The sequence below is a fragment of the Archocentrus centrarchus genome, chromosome 19, assembly GCF_007364275.1.
Source record: "Archocentrus centrarchus isolate MPI-CPG fArcCen1 chromosome 19, fArcCen1, whole genome shotgun sequence".
NCBI classification, from domain to species: domain Eukaryota; kingdom Metazoa; phylum Chordata; class Actinopteri; order Cichliformes; family Cichlidae; genus Archocentrus; species Archocentrus centrarchus.
In genome coordinates this window covers 25,327,891-25,351,524 of record NC_044364.1, presented here as the reverse complement: position 1 = coordinate 25,351,524, position 23,634 = coordinate 25,327,891, and the positions used below count along the sequence as shown (strand labels likewise).

The 23,634-nt window shown below is 40.5% G+C and overlaps 1 protein-coding gene across 1 annotated transcript in view; it reads right to left on the bottom strand.

The window, feature by feature from the left end:
• LOC115798837 (zinc finger protein 518A) overlaps positions 1-23,343 on the bottom strand; it is a 24,134-nt gene extending 791 nt beyond the window's left edge. Inside the window, exons 1-3 of the mRNA XM_030755819.1 lie at positions 23,195-23,343; positions 10,540-10,607; positions 1-3,623 (exon numbers count right to left, since the gene is read on the bottom strand). The exon at positions 1-3,623 is cut by the window's left edge and continues 791 nt beyond it. Coding sequence (XP_030611679.1) covers positions 1-3,610 — 3,610 coding nt within the window. The 5' untranslated portion in view covers positions 3,611-3,623; positions 10,540-10,607; positions 23,195-23,343. The remainder of the gene's footprint in view (positions 3,624-10,539; positions 10,608-23,194) is intronic.
• Between the last annotated feature and the right edge of the window lie 291 nt (positions 23,344-23,634).

The window sequence follows — 23,634 nt, the reverse complement described above, 5'->3', positions numbered from 1 at the left end:
GTAGAGAACTGAATGGGGCAAGTCGAAGTGTCCGTTCCACCTCTTTGGCTACAGGCTTCCATAATACAGTCTCTTTCTCAGTTGGTGCTTTATTCGAAAATCTTCTAGACTTATGTACTGTTCCTGGAAGCTCATCAAATAATGCTTTCCTGCGCCTTTTCCTTTGGCTTGGAGGCCGAATAGGCCTTGGGGCTAGGATAGGTTTCTCTGCTTCACGCAGTTGTTGTGCCTTTACATTTATCTGAGAGGGTGAAATGCAAGAATCAGTGACTTCCTTCTGTTTGGCATTTTGTATGGTGATCAACTTCTTTACTCCACTGGAAGCAGTTGCATTAGTTTTGTTTGTTGACACCAGGAAACACTGAGTCTGAGGTCTGGTGGCCAAAAAAAAAGGTTGACTATTTGAGGTGGGAGTGCCATTTGTAAGAAGGCTACCAGTGGGTGTGACAATTTTAAATATAACTTTGTTTCCAGAGCTCTCACTGGTCTGGCTACAATGAGTTCCATTGTTTGGTTCTTGGTTGTTCAGGAGCAGGCTTGATTTAGGTTGTGAAATATATCGGAGCAAGAATGCTTGCCGACCAGTCTGCAGTGTACTGGGTTTGTCTGAACAACTCAGGGGCATCGCCAACACTGGCCGTGAGTTCAGTGGGAGCTGGGCACTTGCCAGTCTGAGACTAGGAGTACTGGGGGTCTGGGCAAAAGGGACAGATCTCTGTACCAAGTAGCACGTTGGCTGTGCCTTTGCAGCTTTGTCTGAAGCACTATTTTGTGATGTGCTTGAAAGGAGTACAGAACCCTTAAAACCTGCACTGTTGATAAGGTAGTGATTTAAACTGGTGCCAACACCTGGTTGAACAGCAGTGAGAAGAGCTGTTCCTTTTTCAACAGCTCCAGGCTTTGCTGCTTGTACACCTACCCTCCTGCTGTCTGGAGTTAGAGTTGTATCTGTGGTTTTACTTGAACTTTCTATGTAAGATACATTGATCTGAGGATTTGCAGAATTGGTTAGAAGTTTGAAACCTGGAGTGGCCTTGACCTGCATTGGCATGGCAAATTGATTCTCACTAGCCCTAGTCAGAAGTACTGGCTGCTCAGCGTCTGGCAACGGAAGAATTCGCAGAGTCCTTTTTGTTTGTTTTAAAGATTCATTGTTTGCACTTAAAGATCCTGTTCTTTCCTTGTTAAGCTGTTGGGTAATGATTGCCTCTGAATGTTCTTCCACAAAACTGCCCAGGGATGTTGAACTATTTGTAGTTTCTGACTGTCTTTTAGATATAGGAATGCTCTCTTCCTCAATTTTGACAATATTGAAGTCTTGGAGCACTAAATCAGAATTCTCTTCTGTCGTAGGACCATCAACACTAGCTATACACTCATCAACTACAATGTCACCATCTGCACTTTCTGTAAAGTGTTTTGGGGACCCTGCCAATGTCAAGCTAAAGTGTGGCACTTCAGAGATATGCCCTTTATTTTCAGAATTATTCTCTTGGGTAGTGTTTAATGTTGAAATGTTGAATGCTTCCTTGGAATAATTGTGAAAAGTAAATACTTCTTGGTTTTGCAAATTCTGACCACATTTCTCTGAACCAATGGCATCTTCTCTGCAGCAAACTGAAGTAGGTGGAGACAGTTGTGATAAGTGATGTGATATTTGTTTTCCATTTTGCTGGCTGTTTTTATGTTTCATCTCAGTTCTAAACGTATCGTTTTCTGGAGTAATGTGGAAAGATGTATGTCCATTTTCCATAGTGTTAAAAGCACTCCCTTTGTGTTTTAGGTTGCAATTGCCATCAGTTATTGAAGGCTCATTTACAACTCCACAGTCCTTGACAATTTTTCTAAAGATGGGTTTGGAAAGCAATGTTTCCTGAGCACACTTTGAAGGTGAAGATAAACCACTAATTTTATCAGAACACACTTCTGCAGCATGGCTGGAAATAACATGGCAGCTTCTACTATGGTTGCAAATTGGGGTAAGAGAATTACTTTTCAAGTTCTTTTCTTCCATGGAGGTTGTTTCATTTGGATGACTTTGGTCACTCTCGTCATCCAACTGATCTACTGTGGGACAAAAGACTTCTGCACAATTTAATGTGCTATCTAACACAGCATTTGCTTGTTCACTGCCAATATGTGGAGTGGAAGTAACTGTGTAAATTGATGTTTCCTCCTCCTCAATTTTAACTTTAACTGCCAAAATATCCTGATTTATCTGTATGCAAGATGCACTTCTTGGTGAAACTGCTAAGCACTGTGGTGTTGAGCTCTTGCTATCACAGCACAGCTCCTTCTCAGAGATTTTACTTTTATCCAACACAGAATTTTGTGTGGAAAAACTCATACCTTCAGTTACGGAATGGTTCTGAGAGGACACATCCTGCTTTGCTGTTGGTATTACTTTGAGAACTAGATGTTTTTTGCCATCAACCATCTTGAATCCCATAACTTTGGTTGTACAGTTAGGAGGGAGGGAGATTTTGTTCTTAACCATTAGAACAGTCAGTCCATTACCACCACTGTGACTTGCAGCATCAGAGGTTGGGCGATTGTCACATTCCTCTAACATATCTGGTGTTGACTGTTCTGGTTTACCTTTGCTCAAAGTTTTGTCATTTTTTCCCACAGTCCCATCAACAAAGTGGTGGATCTCCTCTAAGAATTTGTCTGCCTTGATTAGTTTGCCATTTTGATTTGGTAAACTCCCAGAAAGACAATTCACTTTTGATATTCGCTGAGAATCCTGTGACTCCCCAGTCTTTTTAAGCAAAAGTTTCAAGTTTGCAGATGAATTTGTGGGTGAACTGTTGTCTTCTATAGCCTTCCATGCATTCTTTCTTTCAGTAACTTCTTTGTGAACAGCTACCATGTGTTTTTTAAGGTACTCACTTCTGGCTGCGCCATATCCACAGACCTGACACGTGAAAGGAAATGTACCCATGTGAGCTTTCATATGCTTCTGGTGATCCTCCTCATTCAAGCTGATATGTTTACATTTCAAACACTTCCAATGACTCTCATTATGATGATGGATATGCTGGACAAATGTCCCTGCATCCACAGTTGTAAACTCACACCAATCACAGCTGAACTGTCCATTTAGACTGTGGCACATGATGTAGTGTCTGGTAAGCAAAAGCAGAGAGTACTGAACATCATCATTACAAAGCTCACAAGTAACCAGGGTATTTCTGTGCTCAATCCGATGGCGCTGAAGAGCAGGGAACTCATTTGTGACAAAATCGCATAAATCACAAGGGTATGTAGGCAGGATTCCTCTATGAACTGCTCTGAAGTGCTTAAGAAGATCATTGGGGCTAAAAGTGCAGTTATCACTACACACTGAGCATCCAAAACTCAAAATTTTACCAGAGAACACAGCCCCCTGCTGAATTTTACAAGGCGCTTTGTTAAGAGTGTGTTTATCTTTTCTAGCACAAGTCCCATGCTCCTTGATGGAAGATTCTTCTGCATTATTGAAGAGCGACCCATCTGTTACCTCTTTGAAATGTTTATACACAAAGTCTTTTACTTTTTCCTTTTCATCCTCTATTACTGATATGCTGCAGTTTTTTCCAGAGTCGTAAGGTAATCCATCTTCTTCCATTGTTGCAAATCTTCTGTAAGATATCAAATACATTTTTCATTAATACAAGCAGAGGGATTCACTTGTTCTAAAATTTCTGTAGAGCCCCCATAATAAATAAAATTCATCCATCCATCCATTCTCTTCCGTTTGTCCTGTTTGGGGGGGGGCCTATCCCAGCTGACATAGGGCGAGAGGCGGGGTACACACTGTACAGGTCACCAGCCTGTCGTAGGGCCAACACAGAGAGACAGAAAACATTCACACTCACATTCATACCTATGGGCAATTTAGAATCACCAATTAACCTAATATACTAACAGCATGTCTTTGGACTATGGGGGGAACCCAGAGTACCTGGAGGAAACCCACACAGACACGGGGAGAACATGCAAAATCCACAGAGAAAGGCCTGAGCCAAATTGGATTTGAACCTAGACCTTCTAGCTGTGAGGCTATATTTATTTGGGTAATCTTTGACCAATATTAAAATTTGTTTGGTATGAAACAGAACCCCCCCCCCCCCCCCCAAAAAAAAGAAAAAACACAAAAAACTAAAAAACTAAACCAAAAGAAAAAAAAAAACAAAAAACAAAATACAACAAACACCCTAACTGCCATTAGGTATCGGCATGAAATCCTTGTCAGACCCTATGCTGGTGTATTGGGTCCTGGGTTCCTCCTGGTGCATCGCAATGCCCAGGCTCATGTGGCAAGAGTATGAAGGCCGTTCCCAGAAGAACCCTGCATTTCCCCAAAATGGCTGCAGCCAGCCAACCAGCAATTTTCTATCACTGTTTGTGTATTGAAAGATTTTTGTACATATTTTTTTTTAACTTGCATCAATAAGACAGATTCATTGATGTGTTTTAGTCAGTTTGCCTTTTTATACTATTCAATTATGGGTGTGAAAAACAAATTCTTAATAGGTTACATATAGACTGAAGCCAAAACACCGGCCGTTGCCATCCTGCCAGGGTCACGCCCTTTGGCGAAAACTCACAGTTTTTAAAACAGTGCAAGGCCAACTCCTTAAGGTTTTTCAGGGGAAATTTGAGATGGTTCGGCTCAACCACCTCTGAGCTGTACCTCAAAGTGTAAAACATGACATTTCCTGCTCCCACTAGGTGGCGCTGCGCCTGTCAGTAAATATATATGTATGGGTTCAGAGGTCAGACGGTCATCTACTGTGGAAGTTTGATCCAGATTGGATAATGCAGGTTTGAATGAGAGGCAATCAAAATTTCCTGGTGAATGATCAAAATTCACTGTAGTGTCACAGCCACGCCCTCTGGTGAAAAGCCACCATTTTTGAAATTTAGATTCCCCCTGGTGTGTAGATAAGACAAAACAAATATGAAGTTGATAACATCCAAAATCTCTGAGTTATTAGAGAGAGTATAAGGGCAGGAAATGGCTAAAATCAGCCATTTGATTCAAAATGGCAGACTTCCTGTTGGGTTTAGGCCATTGGACACTGTGGTCTTTTTTGTTTGTCTGGACATGTTACATATGTGTACCAAATTTCATACATGTACATGAAACACAGCAGTGGGAATTGAACTAAAGGTGGTGCTGTAGAGCCATTTTGAAAGGGCCATGCCCGAAACCATGAAAATACTTAAATTTTCCCCAGACCTGACGTGTGCAAAATTTCACGAGTTTTTGAGCATGTTTAGGTCCTCAAAAAAAGCAAATCATTTGCCTAAATTTCCAAAGCAATTACAATACGGCCTTCGCACAGTTTGTGCTCTAGCCCTATTGGCATATTTAAATAATGCTCCTCAAATAAATTAATGCTTTTTTCTTCCCTAATAATAAATGCAAAGAAATAAGATAAAACAAAAATAGCAAAAGGCTAACTTATTCTTTAATAAACCAGTCTCCAGTAAAGTAGACTTCACCAGAGTACTTCCTCCTGTGTGTACTCCTGTACAACTAGTACTCTGTGCAAATAACAAACCATATAGCAATCCTGAACAGGATAAGTGGAAGTGAATGAATGGAATGAATAAACAGACTGATGAACAAAATTCCATCCTTCAGTCACCAGGGTTTTAGCCAGCTCAGTAAATACATAGACATATGTGCTGACGTATCACAGCAACAGACCCACCCGCTTAATGTGGCGTATCCGCCGGCTGCATCGGGACATGAAAAAGACCCACTTCTGCTATTAAAGTCACATGACTTACGGTACAAACCAACAGCCGGGTACTCTTGGGGTTAATAAGGGACGCAGTACGAAGGCTGTATGTACACAACACACGGTGACAGCGGAGGATTTCAGGTTTCCAAAACTCTTCAAAAGTCACCGACGTCACCGTAAAAAAGTCACAAAATTTGCCGCTAGTCGCTTTTTGGGAAAGAAAAAAAAAAGGTCGCTGGGGAAGGGTCTGAAAAACCGCTAAGTTGGCAACACTGCCATGCTGTCGCTTCCTGCATGATTAATGGGTAAAGTGGTGAGGGAGAGAGACGGGGGAGCATGAAGTTGTGTAGAGAGAAGAGAACGGTGAACTGGTGGATCTATAAGTATGATTGTAACACTACATAGTTTATACTGATATAGTCTATATTGTCTCATCGTATATTGCGTATGATAATATATTGATATTTCCGTAAAAACTCTGGCCAGCCCTACTTGTCAGTCCAAACTGCTTTTTTCAAATAGCAGAAGACCACAGTTGTGATAGATGTAGCACTCCCAGAGGACTGCAGTATTAGGAAGAAGGAGTGCGAGAAAATAGAAGTTCTGGGGGCTGATAGGACAAGTAGAGCAAATGTGGAAGGTAAAGTCCAAAGTGGTTCCAGTGGTAATAGGAGCATTAGGAACTGTAAGCCCCAAACTGGAAGCTTGTGTCCAGCAAATACCAGGCATAACATCAGGAGGTCTCTGTCAAAAGAGCGCAGTCCAAGGAACAGCCAACAAGATACTTTGCTTAAGTCTCACACTCCCAGGCCTCTAGCAGACGACCTGAGCTTGAGGAAGTAGTAGAGGGAGACGGGAAATGGGGGACAGATACAGGGGAAGACACACAGGCAAGTTAGTGACAGGCCAGGACTCAAACCTGCGCCGCCCACATCGCAATGTGGCATATAGATGTGGTCACCAGCTTCACCACTGAGCCACCCAGGCATCCAAAAAAAAAAAAATCTTTGAGAATCCAAAAGGATGAAACCACTATCCAGAATGATGTGAAAGGAAAACAAAAGTACAAAAAAGGAGACAAACAGCTCATGAGCGACACCAATGTTACGGTATGTGCATGTATGGCTGCCAATGGACCAGGGTCACTGCTATTTATTGATAACTGTTTAGAGCAGGCCTCAAGAGCCGGTGTCCTGCAGGTTTTAGATGTGTCCCTGATCCAACACACCTGAATCAAATGGCTGAATTGCCTCCTCAATATGCAGTCAAGTTTTTCCAGAGTCCTGCTAATGACTTCTATATTTGACTCAGGTGTGTTGAAGCGGAGACACATCTAAAACTTACAGGACACCAGCTCTCAAGGCCTGGATGTGAGGATCCCTGGTAGAGAGTAACAGGATGAATTCTAAAGTCAACAGGGCTATACTCTCCTCAAATTTGCAGCTTAAGTGAAGGCCTGCCAGACCATCTCAAAAAAGGAAACATAGCATTTAGTGATGTCCATGGATTCTAGACTTCAGATAGTCATTGACTGCAAATTATTTTCATCCAAGTATTATAATGAATGGGCAGCATGGTGGCATGGTGGTTAGCACTTCTGCCTCACAGCTAGAATGACATCTAGAAGGTCTGGGTTCAATCAACTCTGAGTATGATCACCCTGAGTTAGATCGTGCTTGAGTAAGGAAAGAAAGCAATCATCAATGGAGCGCCAAAACCAGGATTCACCATGGCAACGGGTAAATAAAGAGCGGAGCGTCCATTTTAATCCGATGGATGGAGGACTGCATGTGTCAGCGTGGAGCAAGACGAGTCATTTTAATCAGCCTGAAACACTCTGTCATCATCATAGACATAATAAAAAATTTTTATAAAATATATAATTTCTTTTATAATATTTGCTGTCATCTACACAACTTGAATCTCCATCAGATGAAGCTGAATCCTAATTTCACATTTAATTTATAAAATCTAATTATTCAGCTGCAGCCTGACCGAAAAAATGCAGGAGACATAAAGTGAACATAAAAATGTGGAGAAACAGCTCAGACTGAGTTTACTGACAACCTGTGTGTTTGAGACTGAGACAGCAGCAGACCCCGGGGGTGGAGCTGACCTCAGGTCAGTTTTTATTTAATAAAAAAACGTTTTCGCTGCAGTTTATGACAGTTCAGTTTATGGCCATTTAATTGTTTAAATAATCATACAGTAAAAAATGGAACCCGTTGATGGAATAGCAAATTCACTCTTCACTCATTCTCTGGAGAATTCAGGTGGACTTGGAGATGGTTTGCAGATCTGTTATAGTAGGCTCTATAACGGATCTGCAAACCATCACCGATTTAGGATGGAAAATGGAATGGAAAATAAGTTGAGATACATACTCTGAATTATAGACTAGGAATGACACGATACCACTTTTTTATGTCCGATACCGATACCAATATTTTACATTTAGATATCGGCCAATACCAATATAAATCCGATATTTAAAATTGATCCAGGCATTTAAAAACATTAAAAAAAAAAAAAAAAAAAAAAAAAAAAGAAGTCAACAGTCTCTCACACAACAAAACCAAAGTCTTTTAGTTGTCCCACATACAAGACTAAGGACCAGGGCAGACAGAGCTTTTTAGGCAGTGGCACCAAAGCTCTTGAAGTGTTTACCACTCCAGCTCCATTTAGCTGACTCTGTGGCATCATTTAAAAAATAGTTGAAAACTTTTCTGTTTAACCAGGCTTTCTGGTTTCTGACTTTCTTTTTATTCTTTTTCTTTTAATATGGTAATGTTATTATGTTTTTAACATAGTGTTTTCTGGGGGGGAGGGGTGATATTGTGTTTTAATTATTGTACAGCGCCTTTCTGTCTGTGAAAAAAAACTATATAAATAAACTTTACTTACTTACAACAATAACTATCACCTGAATCCTGTGGTTTCTGTGTGAGAACGTGATGCATTGGCTTATGGCATGTTGCAAATTTCATTAGAGCGGCAACTATCAATTATTTTAGCAATTGCGTATTCTGTTTATATTGATTACCCAAGTAACTGGATAAGAAATACTTTTTTCATATCAACAGTTCATCTGCATATTTTAACTTCCATACTGCAGTTTTTCCCTGTGTGAAACAAACAGGGTGGATGGAGCAGCTACAAAGTTCTCTTTTCTTCACTTACTGATCAGGTGGTTAATGAAGGACCTCCAGCTGTTTCCCAGTAAAGGTTTAATGGAGGTTACAGGGATGAAAAGGCTTCTTTTGGACACTAGAAAAACATCGTCCGCTCCATCTGAGCTGACCGGCTCCGTCTCTTTCTGCTTGTGCAGACAGACTGCACGTAAAACAGCTGACTGCTGCTGTTGTGTTATCAGTGTTTATGTTGAAAACTAGGGGCTGCGTGAGCGTAATGCTTGTAATGCTTTAAATTCACAAGCATTCTCCTAAATACGTTTCTACTGCAGGTCTATATTTAGTCACAAATCAGGGATTAAAGTATCAAAAATATTTTGACGGGGAAGGGGTCCTTCCGGTACCAGACAGTCACCAGCGCTAATAGCTGCGCTCGCTAGCAGTATGTCCAGGAGCTGAAGTAGAGAAAAAAATAACAGCTGATTCTCAGCACAGCGAGCACAACACACAAACACGCAGAGAGCGGTGGAGGCGTGGAAAAACGTCAGCGATGATCGCTCAGTGTCAAAGGGAATCCGTCGCAGCGACGGAGAACTTTATAGAAGCTGGTTTGGTCAACCGCAAACCCACAAGAAGAAGAAGACGACAGAGCACTGTAATGCAGCTAATGTGAGCGAAATATTATTTAATGTATCGGATTACATTTTTTATTTCTTTCCGATATCCGATCCAGTAATTAGGCCAGTATCGGACCAATACCGATACTGAATATCAGATCGGCGCATCCCTATTATAGACATCTTCACTCAAACATTCCCAGCTTCTAACCCAGACATTTTTCCATCCACAGTGTGTTCTGTGTCTAAAGCTTCATACAGACCAGTGTGATGTAACAGAGATGCTACAGTAACTACAGTAAATGTTTCAGAGGAACTGACAGTCTGACAGCTGCAGCTGCCTCATTATAAATCCATGACATCATTGCTGTCTCCGTCCTTACAGCCTGTTGATGAGTGAACAAGTGTAAAAGCTTCACGCTATGTATAAAAACAACAAACTAACGTCTAACTGGGATTTCAGTGCTTGTAGAAACAAACGTCTGCAGATTAATTCACTCCACTGATTGCTTTGCAGCGACTTCATGAATGAGGAAATGAATGGGAGTGTCAGACAGGCGGTTCAGGTGCAGCAGGAGGGGAGGAGTCAGAGAGATACTCAGAGTTTGTTGGATAAAACCGGCCAGCAAGCAGGTTAGGTTCACAGAGTCTGTTACCCCGGTAACTGCAGTGCTGCAGTTAGCTCTCCTTCTGGAAGTGAAAACTCAAGTTTCCCTCATTTTAGGGTTAACAAACCCAGAGCTGTTTAGTTAAGCCTGCTTACTGGAATAGGCCCCTGAATATCTCAAATTTGCCTGAAAACATTTGAGGCGGAAGATACACAGGGTCCTACTGTCATTAGTTTCTCAAAAAATATTTTAAGGGATGGCGGTAGGGGTGTTTGTAGATGTTTTTCTAATATATCAGGTGGGAAAACACACAAAATGAATATTAGTATTTCAACCAACAATTTTAGGCTAATAAAACAAAGTAAACAAGCAAAAACAAGTCATGCACTGAAAGTAACATTATTCAGATAAGAATTAATAATAATATATGATCAAAAATTGTTACCTGTGCTCCCTTGGGAAAACTTTAACCAATGTTCTGAAGAAAGGAAGTGTGTAGTGTGACCACAATGTCTGGAAGACAGAAGCATACAATCACAAAAACAATCTCAACAACAACAACAATCTCTACTATTAACTTTAATAATGTTTAATAGCTATATGTGTTCTCAGGCATGTATCAGTTGTTTCACTTTCTTTTCAGACTCACATGAAATGTTTTTTCTTCAATAAAAACAATACAATAGCTCAATGATCTCAACACTAAGCATGTTGAGATCATTGCATCATTGCATGCACTAAGCATGTTTAAGATCCCCCCCTTTAGTTTTGGTAAGTTAGTAGCAGCTCAATTAGCAGCAGGTTTAACAAGAAGCATTCTGAGTGCAAAATCTATTAAAAGTATTTACTTTTAATAGAAGTGTATTGCATTTTGTATATATATATATATATATATATATATATATATATATATATATATATATATATATATATATATATATATATATACACACACACTGAGCGCTCCACCCCCCCCAGAGGACATACCCCAGCATCCCGGAATGCCGGCCAGACATCCTGACGTGGGCCAACCCACCCCACACGGCGGTGCACCCAAGGGGGCGCAGACCCCTCCAGCACAGGAAGGGGCCGAGCCGGGAAACAGGCGAATCCGGCACCAGGGCCCCAGACCCCACACCCCAACCCCCGCAGAGGGGGCCGGCCACCTGGCCCGGGGCCAGCCCCCCACCACCACGGGCACCCCAGCCCCCCCACCCAAAGACTATAAGAGCATCCATCCAAGCCCCCCCCCACCAACCAGGGCCCACACACAGACACCACAAGACGGTGGCCACAGTCCTGCAGTCCAAGAGTCAGACACCTGAGTCCCCCGGCCTGCCCCCAGCCACCCGCCAGGCCCGCGAAGAGACGAGACAACAGCCAATCACCCCCACTAAATGATGGAATTGATCAGTGGGGAACCAGAAATAATCAAATTTGTCCAATTGGTTTTTTGAGTTGGCAGACATTCTCGCTAGACTAATGTGATGTAAATTCCTATAGTGAGTAATACATAAATCAGTTTTTGATTTCCAATTCATGAGGATAGTTTTCTTAGCGATGCGTAAGGCAATAAGAACTAAATGTGACGTATTTGCTTCCATATCTTACATCACCTAAGATGCACAGTTTAGGTGAGGTTGGGATACTGCAATTAAAACGTGGATAAGTCTTCACATATCTTCTGCCAGAACCTTTGAACAGGCATGCAAGACCATATAGCATGCATATAACTCTCAGTGTGGTCGCCTGAACAGTGAGTGCATATATTTGAGAACACAATTAATCAATATCAACATATCACCTAAGATGTATATCTATATACCTTATATACCATGCTTATTTGTTCCCAATTTTTTGTCACAAATACTGATTTTCAGCAGATCAGACTCGCTACCCTCCCTTTTAGCCGGCTTTGTCAGGTGTCCATAATAAATAACATATGGTTATAAGTGAACATTATGCCAGGTAATGTTAGGCAGGAATGTCATAAACAACAAAACATAAAAACAAAACAAAAAAACAAACACACCACTTTCCCTCTGTACTCTACAAATGCTGTCTTATTTTTAGTGCAATATTATTTCCTTCATTTCACAAACTGCCTGCTGTCTTCTACTCTGTATAAAAGATTTTTTTTCTTCTCTTATTTATTATTTTTTGTCTAATTTTTTATATTATTATATTTTTAATTTATTCTCTACTATTCCTAGTTATAGTGCTATTCCTATATAGTCTGCACAACAAGTTAATTTCCCCGTAATGGGATGTCTGTCTGGTAAACAGTTTGATTACATTCTCACATTTTGTCGATAACGAGAAAAGATATTTTGCATTATTTAACAATGTGTTTGTAAAATAAGTGAAAGCTAGTAAAATATAAGACTTAAATCAGTATTTTTGACACGTTAACTTTGGCGAGTTTTTCAAAAGCAATCGCTCAATACGGAAGACTTGACAGAATGACAAAAAAAAATAAATAAAAAAAAGAGAGAGGGCGAGACTGTCCAGGGGGATTCCCCCTACATTTTAGCCAAAAATAAAAAATAAAAAAAATCACAGAAAATACACATCTAGTAAGGTCAGGAAACCCGCAATTCAGCAGCGATTGCCTGGCATTAAAGGATTAATCTGATAGAGTGTAGACTGCAAATTTGAAATTTAATATCGAGCAGGCTGCACAAACCACCTACATACGTAGGTATATACGAAATGTTCGTCCCCCAGTGTAATTAGAAGAACAAAACAGGGCAGGTCATCAGGCAGGAGAAAAAGGATCACCTCCTCAAAGGCCCTTGGTGTTTCTGATTTCCAATCTTTTGTTTTATAATTTGTATTTGGAGCACTCTATTATATATTGAGTATATAAAGAAACGTTTGATATAGGCCTAATGTATGTTTTTTACATTAGTAATTCATTTGACACTTTTTAAAAAAATTAAAATCTAAGGAGCCATTTGGGAGCCGAGCCTAAAGAGCCGGCTCTCTGAAAAGAGCCGGAATTCCCATCACTAGCAGGCTACAGAAACAGAAATGACAACTCGAGGAGAACTAAGAGGAAAAATGAAGATCAAATGAAAATTTCAGGCACGATTTAACACAAGTGGATCATCTCTGACAAGTTTTTCCACACCCCCACTGCTCTGTGCTGTGAGTGTGCATATGTGGGTGCATGCACGCATTTTGCTCGCTGTGCAGAGAATGCCAACTGTTATTTTTTTCCTCTACTTCAGCTGTAGCCACCTTAACGATCGCTATAACCACAGTTTGTTAGTGGGGGCTGCCATTAGTACTAGCAATTGTTTGGTGCTGGAAGTCCCTCCCTCCCCATACTGAGGCGCTCCATCAACACAGTGCCAAAGCTACCAGCACCTGGTTTAAGGACCGTGATATCCCTGTTCTTAATTAGCCAGCAAACTCACCTGACCTTAACCCCACAGAAAATCTATTGTGAAGAGGAAGATGTGATACACCAGACGATTCAGAAGAGCTGAAGGCCACTATCAGAGCAACCTGGGCTCTCATAACACCTGAGCAGTGCCACAGACTGATCGACTCCATTCCACGCTGCATTGCTGCAGTAATCAAGGCAAAAGGAGCCCCAACTAAGTATCGAGTGCTGTACATGCTCATACTTTTCATGTTCCTATTTTTTGGTTGGCCACATTTCTAAAAATCTTTTTTTTTTCTCTCTCTATTGGTCCTAAGGAATATTCTAATTTTCTGAGATACTAAATTTGGGGAGATTGGTAACCGGGTTTTTGATTTTATAGATAGATCTGTCCAGTTTTTTTTTTTTTAGTTGCCAGGCCAATATATATATAAATATTTTTTGCTTGGGGTCTGTTTTCATAATACGTTTGTTTAATATATTTGAGTTAAAGTTCCACATTGTCATCAAGTTTCTAATTTAGTTCCGCTTTTATGGTTGCAATTTGCTGTAGTATAGTAGGGTCTTTGGTCTCAATATGCTTCTATCTAGCCATTTAGTCAAGTCATTGAATTGCTCAGATTTTTCCTTTTTCTTCCTTGATGCAAACATGATTTTTCCTCGCAGTACTGCTTTTGCAGCGTCCCACAGGATGCTCTGAGACAATTCTGTGCTATTGTTAAATTCTACATATTCCCTAAGTTCTTTGTTAATGAATTCCTCAAATTTATTATTATTTACAGAGCTGTGTTGAGTCTCCATATTGTTTTCTTAGGTTGAACCTCTAAATTCAGTATACTCCAAAGTGGTCTGACACATCCCTAATACCAATATTACAGTCTACGATTCTGTGTCTGTCTGCTCTGAATAAGAAAAAAGTCAATTAATGAGTACACTCCTTAGTCGATGGGTGGCATTCCCTCCATGCATCAATTAGGCCAATCATTTTGGTCATTTTTTTTTAATATACAGTGATTCAGAGTTCATTTTTTAATGAGTTTTTAGGATTCCAGGGAGGGATGCAGTTGTGCAGTCCAACATATCAAGACACCTGAGATTTCTGCCACTATGAGATCAAATATTCTATTGAATAATCGTGACCTGGTGGTCTGTATACATTAAGTAAAGTTACTTCCTTTGAGTCTAATGTTCCCCTCACCAAAACAAAAGCCCTTCCTTGTCCATGATCTGTTTAGATAACCTGAAATCTATTTTATTTGCAATTAGTATTGCAATGCCTCTCGTATGTCCATTTGTATGGGAAGAGTAAAATATCTTCTAACCCCCATCCCCCTTTTTTTTTTTTTTAATTTCTCATGGTCTTCTTTTGTTAGGTGAGTTTCTTGCCAGAAGATGATGTGTTGCTGTTCTCTCTTCATCTTAGCTATGAGCTTTCCTCTTTTGACTGGATTTTGTAACCAATTAAGAATTTGTCAGTTATAATTTTATATTGCCGTTGAGACATAAATCTTTAAATGAAGTAATTCCCTCTAACTTACACATCCAGGGTGACCTTAAAATTCGAACATGGATAAAAAAAACAACAACATTGAGCTTGTAACAAAGAGCTTGTAACTAACGCCTGAGTAAAGATAGTAAAAGGACGACTTCTATAACAAAATGACTCAGAGTCTTGGTGGGAAAAAAAGTCCTCAGAAGATTTTGGGGGGGGGGGGGGGGGGGGGGGGGGTCTCTCCAGTGCAAACTGACATAGCTTGGTAATAACTATAAGTGCACAATCAGAGCCTTTAAGCAAGCTCCCAAAAGGACAGTCTGATATTGTAATCTATAGCAATAAGTAACGTCTATCTTGTTGAGATTTGTGAAGGCTGAATGGTTATGATGAAGTCTGACAGTGTCGATTTATGCAAATATTGGATTCTTAGTCCATACGCTGGACCAGATCACTATGATTGCAAATCTTACCACAAGTAAGTTAAGTGAATATACAGACGGAGTTTATCTTGGTGAGAAGGTAGTGTACCCGGCATCATGAAGAAATCTGCTGAGTTTTTTCCATGCTCTCATTCTGTGTATCTGGGTTTCGTTGTTTGGCCACCACCCTCTTCCAGGACAGTCTGTCCAGTCTCTCCATCGGTGGTGTCGTGGGGGTACCGTCAGTACTGTTATAATCAAGTGTGAGTCCTCTCTTCCTCAAATCCTTTATGGCAGGGGTATTCAACTCCAGGCCTCGAGGGCCGGTGACCTGCAGATTATAGATGTTTTCCTGATCCAACACACCTGAATCAAATGGCTGAATAACCTCCTCAGTATGCAGTCAGGTTCTCCAGAGTCCTGCTAATGACTTCTATGTTTGACTCAGGTGTGTTGAAGCAGAGACACATCTAAAACCTGCAGGACACCGGCCCTCGAGGCCTGAAGTTGAATACCCCTGCTTTATGGCCTCAGTTGTGCTGTTATATGTGAGTGGACCACTTAGCCATTGGTGGGGTTTGAAAGCGAAGACATTTTTCTTTCCGGAGTTTTTCAATAGGGGCATAGGCTTTCCTCTTCTTTTGGGTCTCTGCCAGGTAATCCTGGTCAAAATATACCCCTTGCTAATTGAGGTTGATCTCTCTTTTCTTCCAAGCAGAGCGAAGCACTAAATCTTTGGTTCTGTATGCCAAAAAATGAATCACCACAGAGTGCCGATGATGATGGGAATGAGGTGAGCAGACAGACGCATTGCCATCTTGGAAGCCCTGAAGTCCTGTTTAGTGCTGTTTCCCATCCAAACTGACATTTCCTGTTCCCTCAAAGTGGCACTGTTACTGTTACTCAAAAATGTAATGTGTATGTCTTCAGAGGTGGGTATATGAGAATATGAGAATGAGAGGCAATTTAAATGTCACAGCAAAGGATCAGAGCTCACCATGGTGGCAGGGCCACGCCCTTCTGCAAGTAACATCACCAAGGGGTTTAGAGGAAATGTTGGTGAAAAATGTACAGCTCAAAAGAAATGAACAAAGTGTATAATGCAAAAATGTCAGGTTTTTCCATTAACATACAATGGGGCATTTGGAGTGTGGCCACAGCAGTGGCGTGCAAAATGAGGCATGGGTCTAACTGACTTTTCTGATCAGGGCAATGTACGGAATGTCTCTACCAAATTTCATACATTTTGGAGAAACTAAATTTTTTCTCTCCCTGTAAATTTTTATTTCACTGTGTGGTGGGGGACAAATTGGACAAAGTATGTGCGAGGATGGCACATATTCCTTTGGTGTGAAACATAAAAATGAAGGCCAAATTTGGCACTCTGCTGTGGCAAGACCATTTAATATTCAACAAAACCTTTAACAAATTTTGATCCCCTCATTCTCTAGATGATCCTGATCAATCATGGTGTCACTGGGTGGAATGCCGTAGGAGGAGTTAATTCAAATGCAAGGTGTGTAAAAACACTGACTTTGCACCTTACAAATTTCAAGCCAAAGAGGGACGACTTCCTATTTCTTGTGTGGCATTGCCATTATAATATTTAGGCAGTGGCAATCTAAATCTCAAAAATGGTCAGTTTTCGCGGGGGGGGGGGGGGGGGGGGGGGGCATAACGCCAACACGAAATTTCAATCATTTGCCTGAAAATTTGATTGGCTCTCATTCACAACTACATAATCAAATCTGGACCAAGTAGGATGAGCCTCCCCCCTGAACAATGTGACAATATTTAATGAAAATTGCAATGCCACCTAGTGGGAACAGAAAATGTTTTATGTTTTACAGCTCCAAGGTGGTTGAGCAGAACACCTCTAATTTCACATGGAAAGCCTTAAGGAGTTGGTCTTACATTGATTTCAAAACAGAGTTTTCGTCAAAGGGCGTGACCCTGGTGGGCTTGCAAATTTCAATGTTTCACCATGACGACAAAAATAGCAGTAACTCAAAGCCACATTGCCCAATCTGCACCAAACTACAGTGCTTTGAGAAGCCTCCTGTCTTGAACACATTGATATGCATATAGTCAGTAAAAGTTACAGCGCTACCTAGTGGGAACTGGAAATATAAAATACCTTGTTTTATACATAGCCCCAGAGCTACATTTCATCTACATATCTCAAATTGTACAGGCTCATGTAACATCCTAGTACATGCAAAAAAGTCTCTTGGAGCCATACCCGAAACCCTACGGGAAGTCAGCCATCTTCAAATGAAGGTCACTGACATTTTCAGGCCTCGTATTTGAATGAACTGCTCCTATGGCATTTGACCCAGTGAGACCAAATTCTCTAGATCATATAGACCGGTGGCCATCAAAAGTTATCCAGGGTTTTATAGAACACCAAACAGTGTTGCCATAACAACACTTTGATTTTGGGACTTCAATCATATACCACAAGACACTAAATTGTCACATCTCAAATATACATTGTCCAGTCTTCCCCAAACTTCAAATGCTTCATGAGAGTGTGAGGGAGTCTGGACACACCTATCTACCAGCTTTGCATCACACTCATAACCCTACCTAGTGCAGACAGGAAAGCAGCAGTATACTGATTATCATCCCATAAGCATTACATTTTCATCGATGGTGCAGACATTAAATAAAACATCATGACATGTAATTAGTGGGCACTTGCCAACGCCACCTAGTGGGCATGGGAGATGATGACTACGCGCTGAGTAATTACTTATGGAAACGCGGCTAACGTCCACTCTTGCCAAATCATTTTACACTCACTATCAACAACTTCACTGTCCCTATCTTTTGCTAAGTCAAGAGCCTGGGTGTCATCCTGGATAGCACACTCTCCTTTGAGGCAAACATCAATAACCTTACTCAACCCTACATATTTTCGTCTACGTAACATCAACTGCCTTTGTCCATCCCTCACACCTGTCAGCACTGCTATCCTTGTTCATTGTCTGGTCACTTCTTGCATTGATTATTGTAATTCACTTCTCTCTGGTTTACCACTCAAAATCCCCCGTGAAATTCAAATTGTCCAGAATTCTGCTGCCCACATTACCCAAACCCCTTCCATTAAACACATCACCCCCATCCTTTAGGAACTTCACCGGTTCCCTAAAAACCATTGTATTGAATACTAAATTTTCCTACTCACCTACAAATCTCTTCATAACCTTGCACCCCCATATATCGCTGCTCATTCATTTTTACACTCCCTCACGTACACTTTGTTCCTCTTCTTCCATGCTTCTCACCACACCTCCTGTCCATCTATCTACAACGGGGTCTAGAGCCTTCTGTTACACAGCCACTCATCTGGAACCCCAGCTGAGTGGGTACTAAAAAAAGTACCTGGTACCAGGACCTAAGTTGAGTCGCGCTGAGTAGGTATTAGTGGAAATGTGTCAAGAGTATCAGAAACATAGTGGAACTGGTTTTCTATGTTTAATCTGGCCAAACAGATGGTATGACAAAGAATGTAATTTACTTTGTCCCCACAAGGGTTTTGATTGTATTTACCGTATGAAGTTGTTAACTAAAGAAAAATTTATTTTCTGCAGGTGATCACATACTTCTGACTACTATTACCAACCTTAATGTTGACAAAAAATATATATACAAGGGTTTCTTTGGCTGAATTGTGTAATCCCAATGTCAGTGACATAGATTTAAATTTTGCGCAGGATGCACTTCTTTTTAATCCATGTAAGAGAACTACACATCTAGATCACTAGTAGAAAATTAAGTTTATTTGCCACTAACAAGCAAGCTCCTGTCCTTCCTGATTCCAACTTCTTGGACTGCAGCTAGCAGTAGTAATCATTATTTGTTTGCTTATGTTTATGTTTTTTGCATATCTTTTTTTCTTATTTTGAATATATTCAATAAAGCCCCTTTCAAACATGCACCCCTTTCCAATATGCTGACCGCATCTGAACATGTCTTCAAGTTCGAATGAGCATTATGCTCCCTTTTTCATAAAAGCTGTGATGCAAATAATAATTTAAAAAAAAAAAAAAAAAAAAAAAAGGACAAAAACCTCTTTTTAGTGTCAACAAATGCTGCCAACAGGGGGTCAATGGCCAATGTTTACCTTAGTCTACTAGGGCGTCCTCTGTTTAATGTTTTCTGTGAGAGTTTTGTGTCTTTTAGACTAGCTAGCTTTTCTTTTTTTGGGCTCATTTACAAGACTAATAAATTAGTTTCCAGGAACATCCCTAGTTGTAACAGGGCTTTCAAACTATGCCGGGACAAGACACATTTTCCACCTACTCCACCACTCTGCGTCGTCTACTTTTTTATCTTCCTTAAAAAAAAATAATAATTTGCGCTGTCCGACGTCTCCATTTCCAGCGCCATGTGGACGCATGTGGCAATATTTACATTCTTTCAATCTGAGCCATTTGACTGGTTCACAACTGCCATGTGACTATTCATATCGTCTGCTGCCGTCATGGCTTCTCATGCATGTAAGAGAAATAGGAGAAAACAGCAGCAGTCACAAGTGACCGCCAGGCATGGGGACCAGATGATTGGGCTTAAGAAATAGTTCTAGCCCACGTCCGAGGTTGAAAGTAAGTAATCTAGGTATACATGAACAATGTCAAGAATAGAATTCTAATGATCAGATGAGAGAAAGGTCGCCGGCCTCGTGGAATGCGATCGTCTGCATGATTTGATGATGAATTTCATAGCCGACGTGCTGTTCGTTTGACGATAAGTTTGACAATAAAATAATATGCATTAGCACACCTTCTGTACTTTTGAAGATTAACTTTCAAAATTATTTAAAATTAAACCATAACACTGTTGAGATGCATTGCATATAAGTAATGGTTTGTGAACACATCAGCCGTGGGATTTCTTCCTTTCATAGTAGAAGTTGTTCATTTATAGTAACTTTGATATATTTATGGGAGTACTGAATTAAAGTCTAAAGTAGTAAAATTTTGGGGATAGTACCAGCGTTACCAAGTCCGGTTATTATAAGTGACCTTTGGCTCGTTTTTTTCTAAAGTTGCTTGCAAATTTCGTGAGTCACGGGTTGCGGCTTTTTGGGCTTGTTTTTGAACCTCAAGTTGCTTATTTGGGCTTGACTTTCTTTCCCAGTGAAACTCCTTGATTATCTCTCGGCGCCCCATAATAAAGCAAAAGACGAGCGGTAGGTAGTTTGTCCCTTCCAAGCCCCCGTTTCCTTTTTATTGCTCCTGCCCATGTTGACCAAGCGCACACCCAAACAACAGCCCAGAGTGAGGAGAAAGGATAAGAATGAGCTCCAGTAAGTGGGGAAAATCTAGAAAAAAATATAATAAAGAGTGAGAGAAAGAGAGCGCACTTAAAGAATGGATCCGAGCTCGGATGGGAGACAGTGGCGCAAAAAGTGGGTGTATGCTATATGCAATGCATAGGGGCGCCTCACAAGAGGGGGGCGCCAAGGATGCGGCAAAATTATTTATCTTTTCTGTATTTAACAGCTGTGCATATGATATGATCAATAACAGAGGCACGGCGCTGATTAGGCACTCCTGTGCTCCTTCACCTCCCCTTCTCCTGTCGCCCCCCCCCCCTTAGACACACACAAACATTTTTTTGGTTTGTGATTGATAGAAAATAAAAGCCTGTAATAGAAATCTTGTATTTTATAAGTCCATGAATTCTGCAGATTTTGCAAGTGTGAAATATGTGCTCACCTTGCTGATTTAATTCAACATGCTAACACAGAGAAACACAGAAAAAGACCCTTCTCTTCTATGAGGCAAAGAAACATGGGTTTCACTGCTCCAAAACACAATGATGCAAAACAAAGAAACGAGCTATACTGCATTGGACCTATACTGTTTAAAAGCAGCCTCAATTTTACACAGTTGTGGATTGCCAGTTGAGCTTATTTTGGGCTTGTTTTCATAGAGCTGGTTGCTTGTTTCTATCGCGAGATCTGGCAACACTGGATAGTACTCATAAAAGTGAAACAGATGGGAAAAGATGCCCATGGAGGACAGCAAAGGTCTCAGTCACAAGGTGCCTGCTACTTTGGCATGCCCCCCTGCTACTCCAAAACAATTTGAAAGCCTATGTAACAGTGTAGAGTTTTATTTAATATAAAACTCCTTGAAACAGTTAATGCTGTAAACTGGTGACATATAAATTAAAAAAAAAAAAAATTTAAATGAACACATTAGAATGCCATGAAAAGTAATATCACACATTTCTGAAAGATCTGCATTTCCCACACAAGTGTGTGAGCTACCCAAATATATATGGCAAATATATATGGCAACTCACTTTGGTTGTTTGTTTCTGTGGTGGACACTTTCTACCTCACTGAGCTTGCGAAACTCACCGAGCTCAACCCCCCCCCCCCCCCCCCGTTGTTTTTCCTTCATCTAATGATGTGATAAAGTGCAATTAAAAGCATTCTCCACTGAGCATCACACTCACACAACACTGTTGGTCTCAAAATAGGTACAATGAAAATCAATACAGTAGAGCCTGAAATGACAAAAAGTGGTTTTTTTTTTTTTTAAAGTTAACTCAAAAGCTGACAGTTTGGCCAGAGATTAGAGTGTGTGTTATAGTAGCTTATAGTAGCTAATGCAGCCTGGAAAATATAGCCTGTAGAAGAGAAAAGCTATAAACTACAATTTTCTTTTTACAGGTTTGTACAATGCAACTGGCAGTATGAATCAACTCTTCAATGGATTACTTAAAAAGGATAAAACACTTGTAATGAACCCTTTCTAAAACCACACAGGTTTCTCTTAACAGACAGTAACAGTGATGCAGGTGGGATTAATGCAGGAAAATATTTTCACATGTACTTGATGTATGGGCAGTGGACTAGGGAAATTAGCACACAGGGAATTAATTCCATGTTTTGCCATTTCAGTTACTGTAGTTACATCAGTCTGCAGCTCCTCACATCTCAGTCAACACTGTGCATGAGGAAGCCATGTTGGGAGGAAAAATGGCTGCCATGATTATATGACTTAGCTACTTCACTCCAAAGATGCAATTTCTGTTTACACTCTCTTTACAAATGCTTGAAACACTTATGATGTGTACAGCCCTAACACAATGAATTGAAAATTATTTTATTTTATTTTATATATATATATATATATATATATATATATATATATATATATAATAAATGTGTGAGAATTCGAATTCTCACACACTATATATAGTGTGTGAGAATTCGAATTATGCATAATACCATGCATACATAAAGCTAATACTAAAGCGACCACGATTTTAGTTGACACCTGGCCTGGAGACAGGTAGGCTACTCTATATGCCCACAACAGCTAGAAGGGGCAGATATAAAAGAAGCTTCGGCATGAGAGGAAAAGTTGCATCGTCTCAAAACTACATAACATCGGTAATATAAGACGTGGCTAAGTACAAAATGTGCAAAACGTGAAGCTCCACCACAGCAAAAAGTTCGAAAGCTTAATTTAATTTCTGTGTACTTTTGTGGGTGACTTGATCTCTAGTCGCTTAAGTTTAGGAAACGCGAGAGAGAGCTGCATCAGTGGGAGAATTAAGGACTGCAAGAAGGACAACAACAAAGGAGTCAGCGTCGTACGCGGTGACACTGCACTGTGTCCGATTTTTTTTTCAGTTCGTAGTAAATACACGAGCCACTTCGCGACAAGGTTAGTGTCTGTGGAGTTTAATAAGCAGTTATTTTGCACCAAAATAAAGCTCCCACCCACGCGAAGACATTCAAAGTTACAAGAAACCAGTTATTCCTTACTATGAACTCGATGGAAGTTCAGGCGGCGTCCCGTCTACGTCCAGGATCATAAAAACAATGTTCGGCTTGAAAAAATACACAACAGAAACATTTGCCTTCTTCCTTTCCTCTCTGTGGAACCACAGCGACGGCGGCCATGACAGTCCATCCGGGTACTGTTGTGTTCTCGATACTCACGTAGAAGCGGATGAATATGTATTGCTTGTTAAACACAGAACTAGTACCATGAGGGAGATTTTTTTTTCTAATTATTATTCGTATAAGAGACAGCCAAAACTATATTCATTAAAATGGAAATATATTCCATGATACGAGACGCCCGTAGAGGAACCTGCAGCATGAGCCTTACGTCATCTCAGTGTGTATGTGTGTGAACTAGGTGGAAGAAGAAGCAATGAGCAGCAATGGCGGATGCCCCATTTCCCTATTCAAATCGCTAT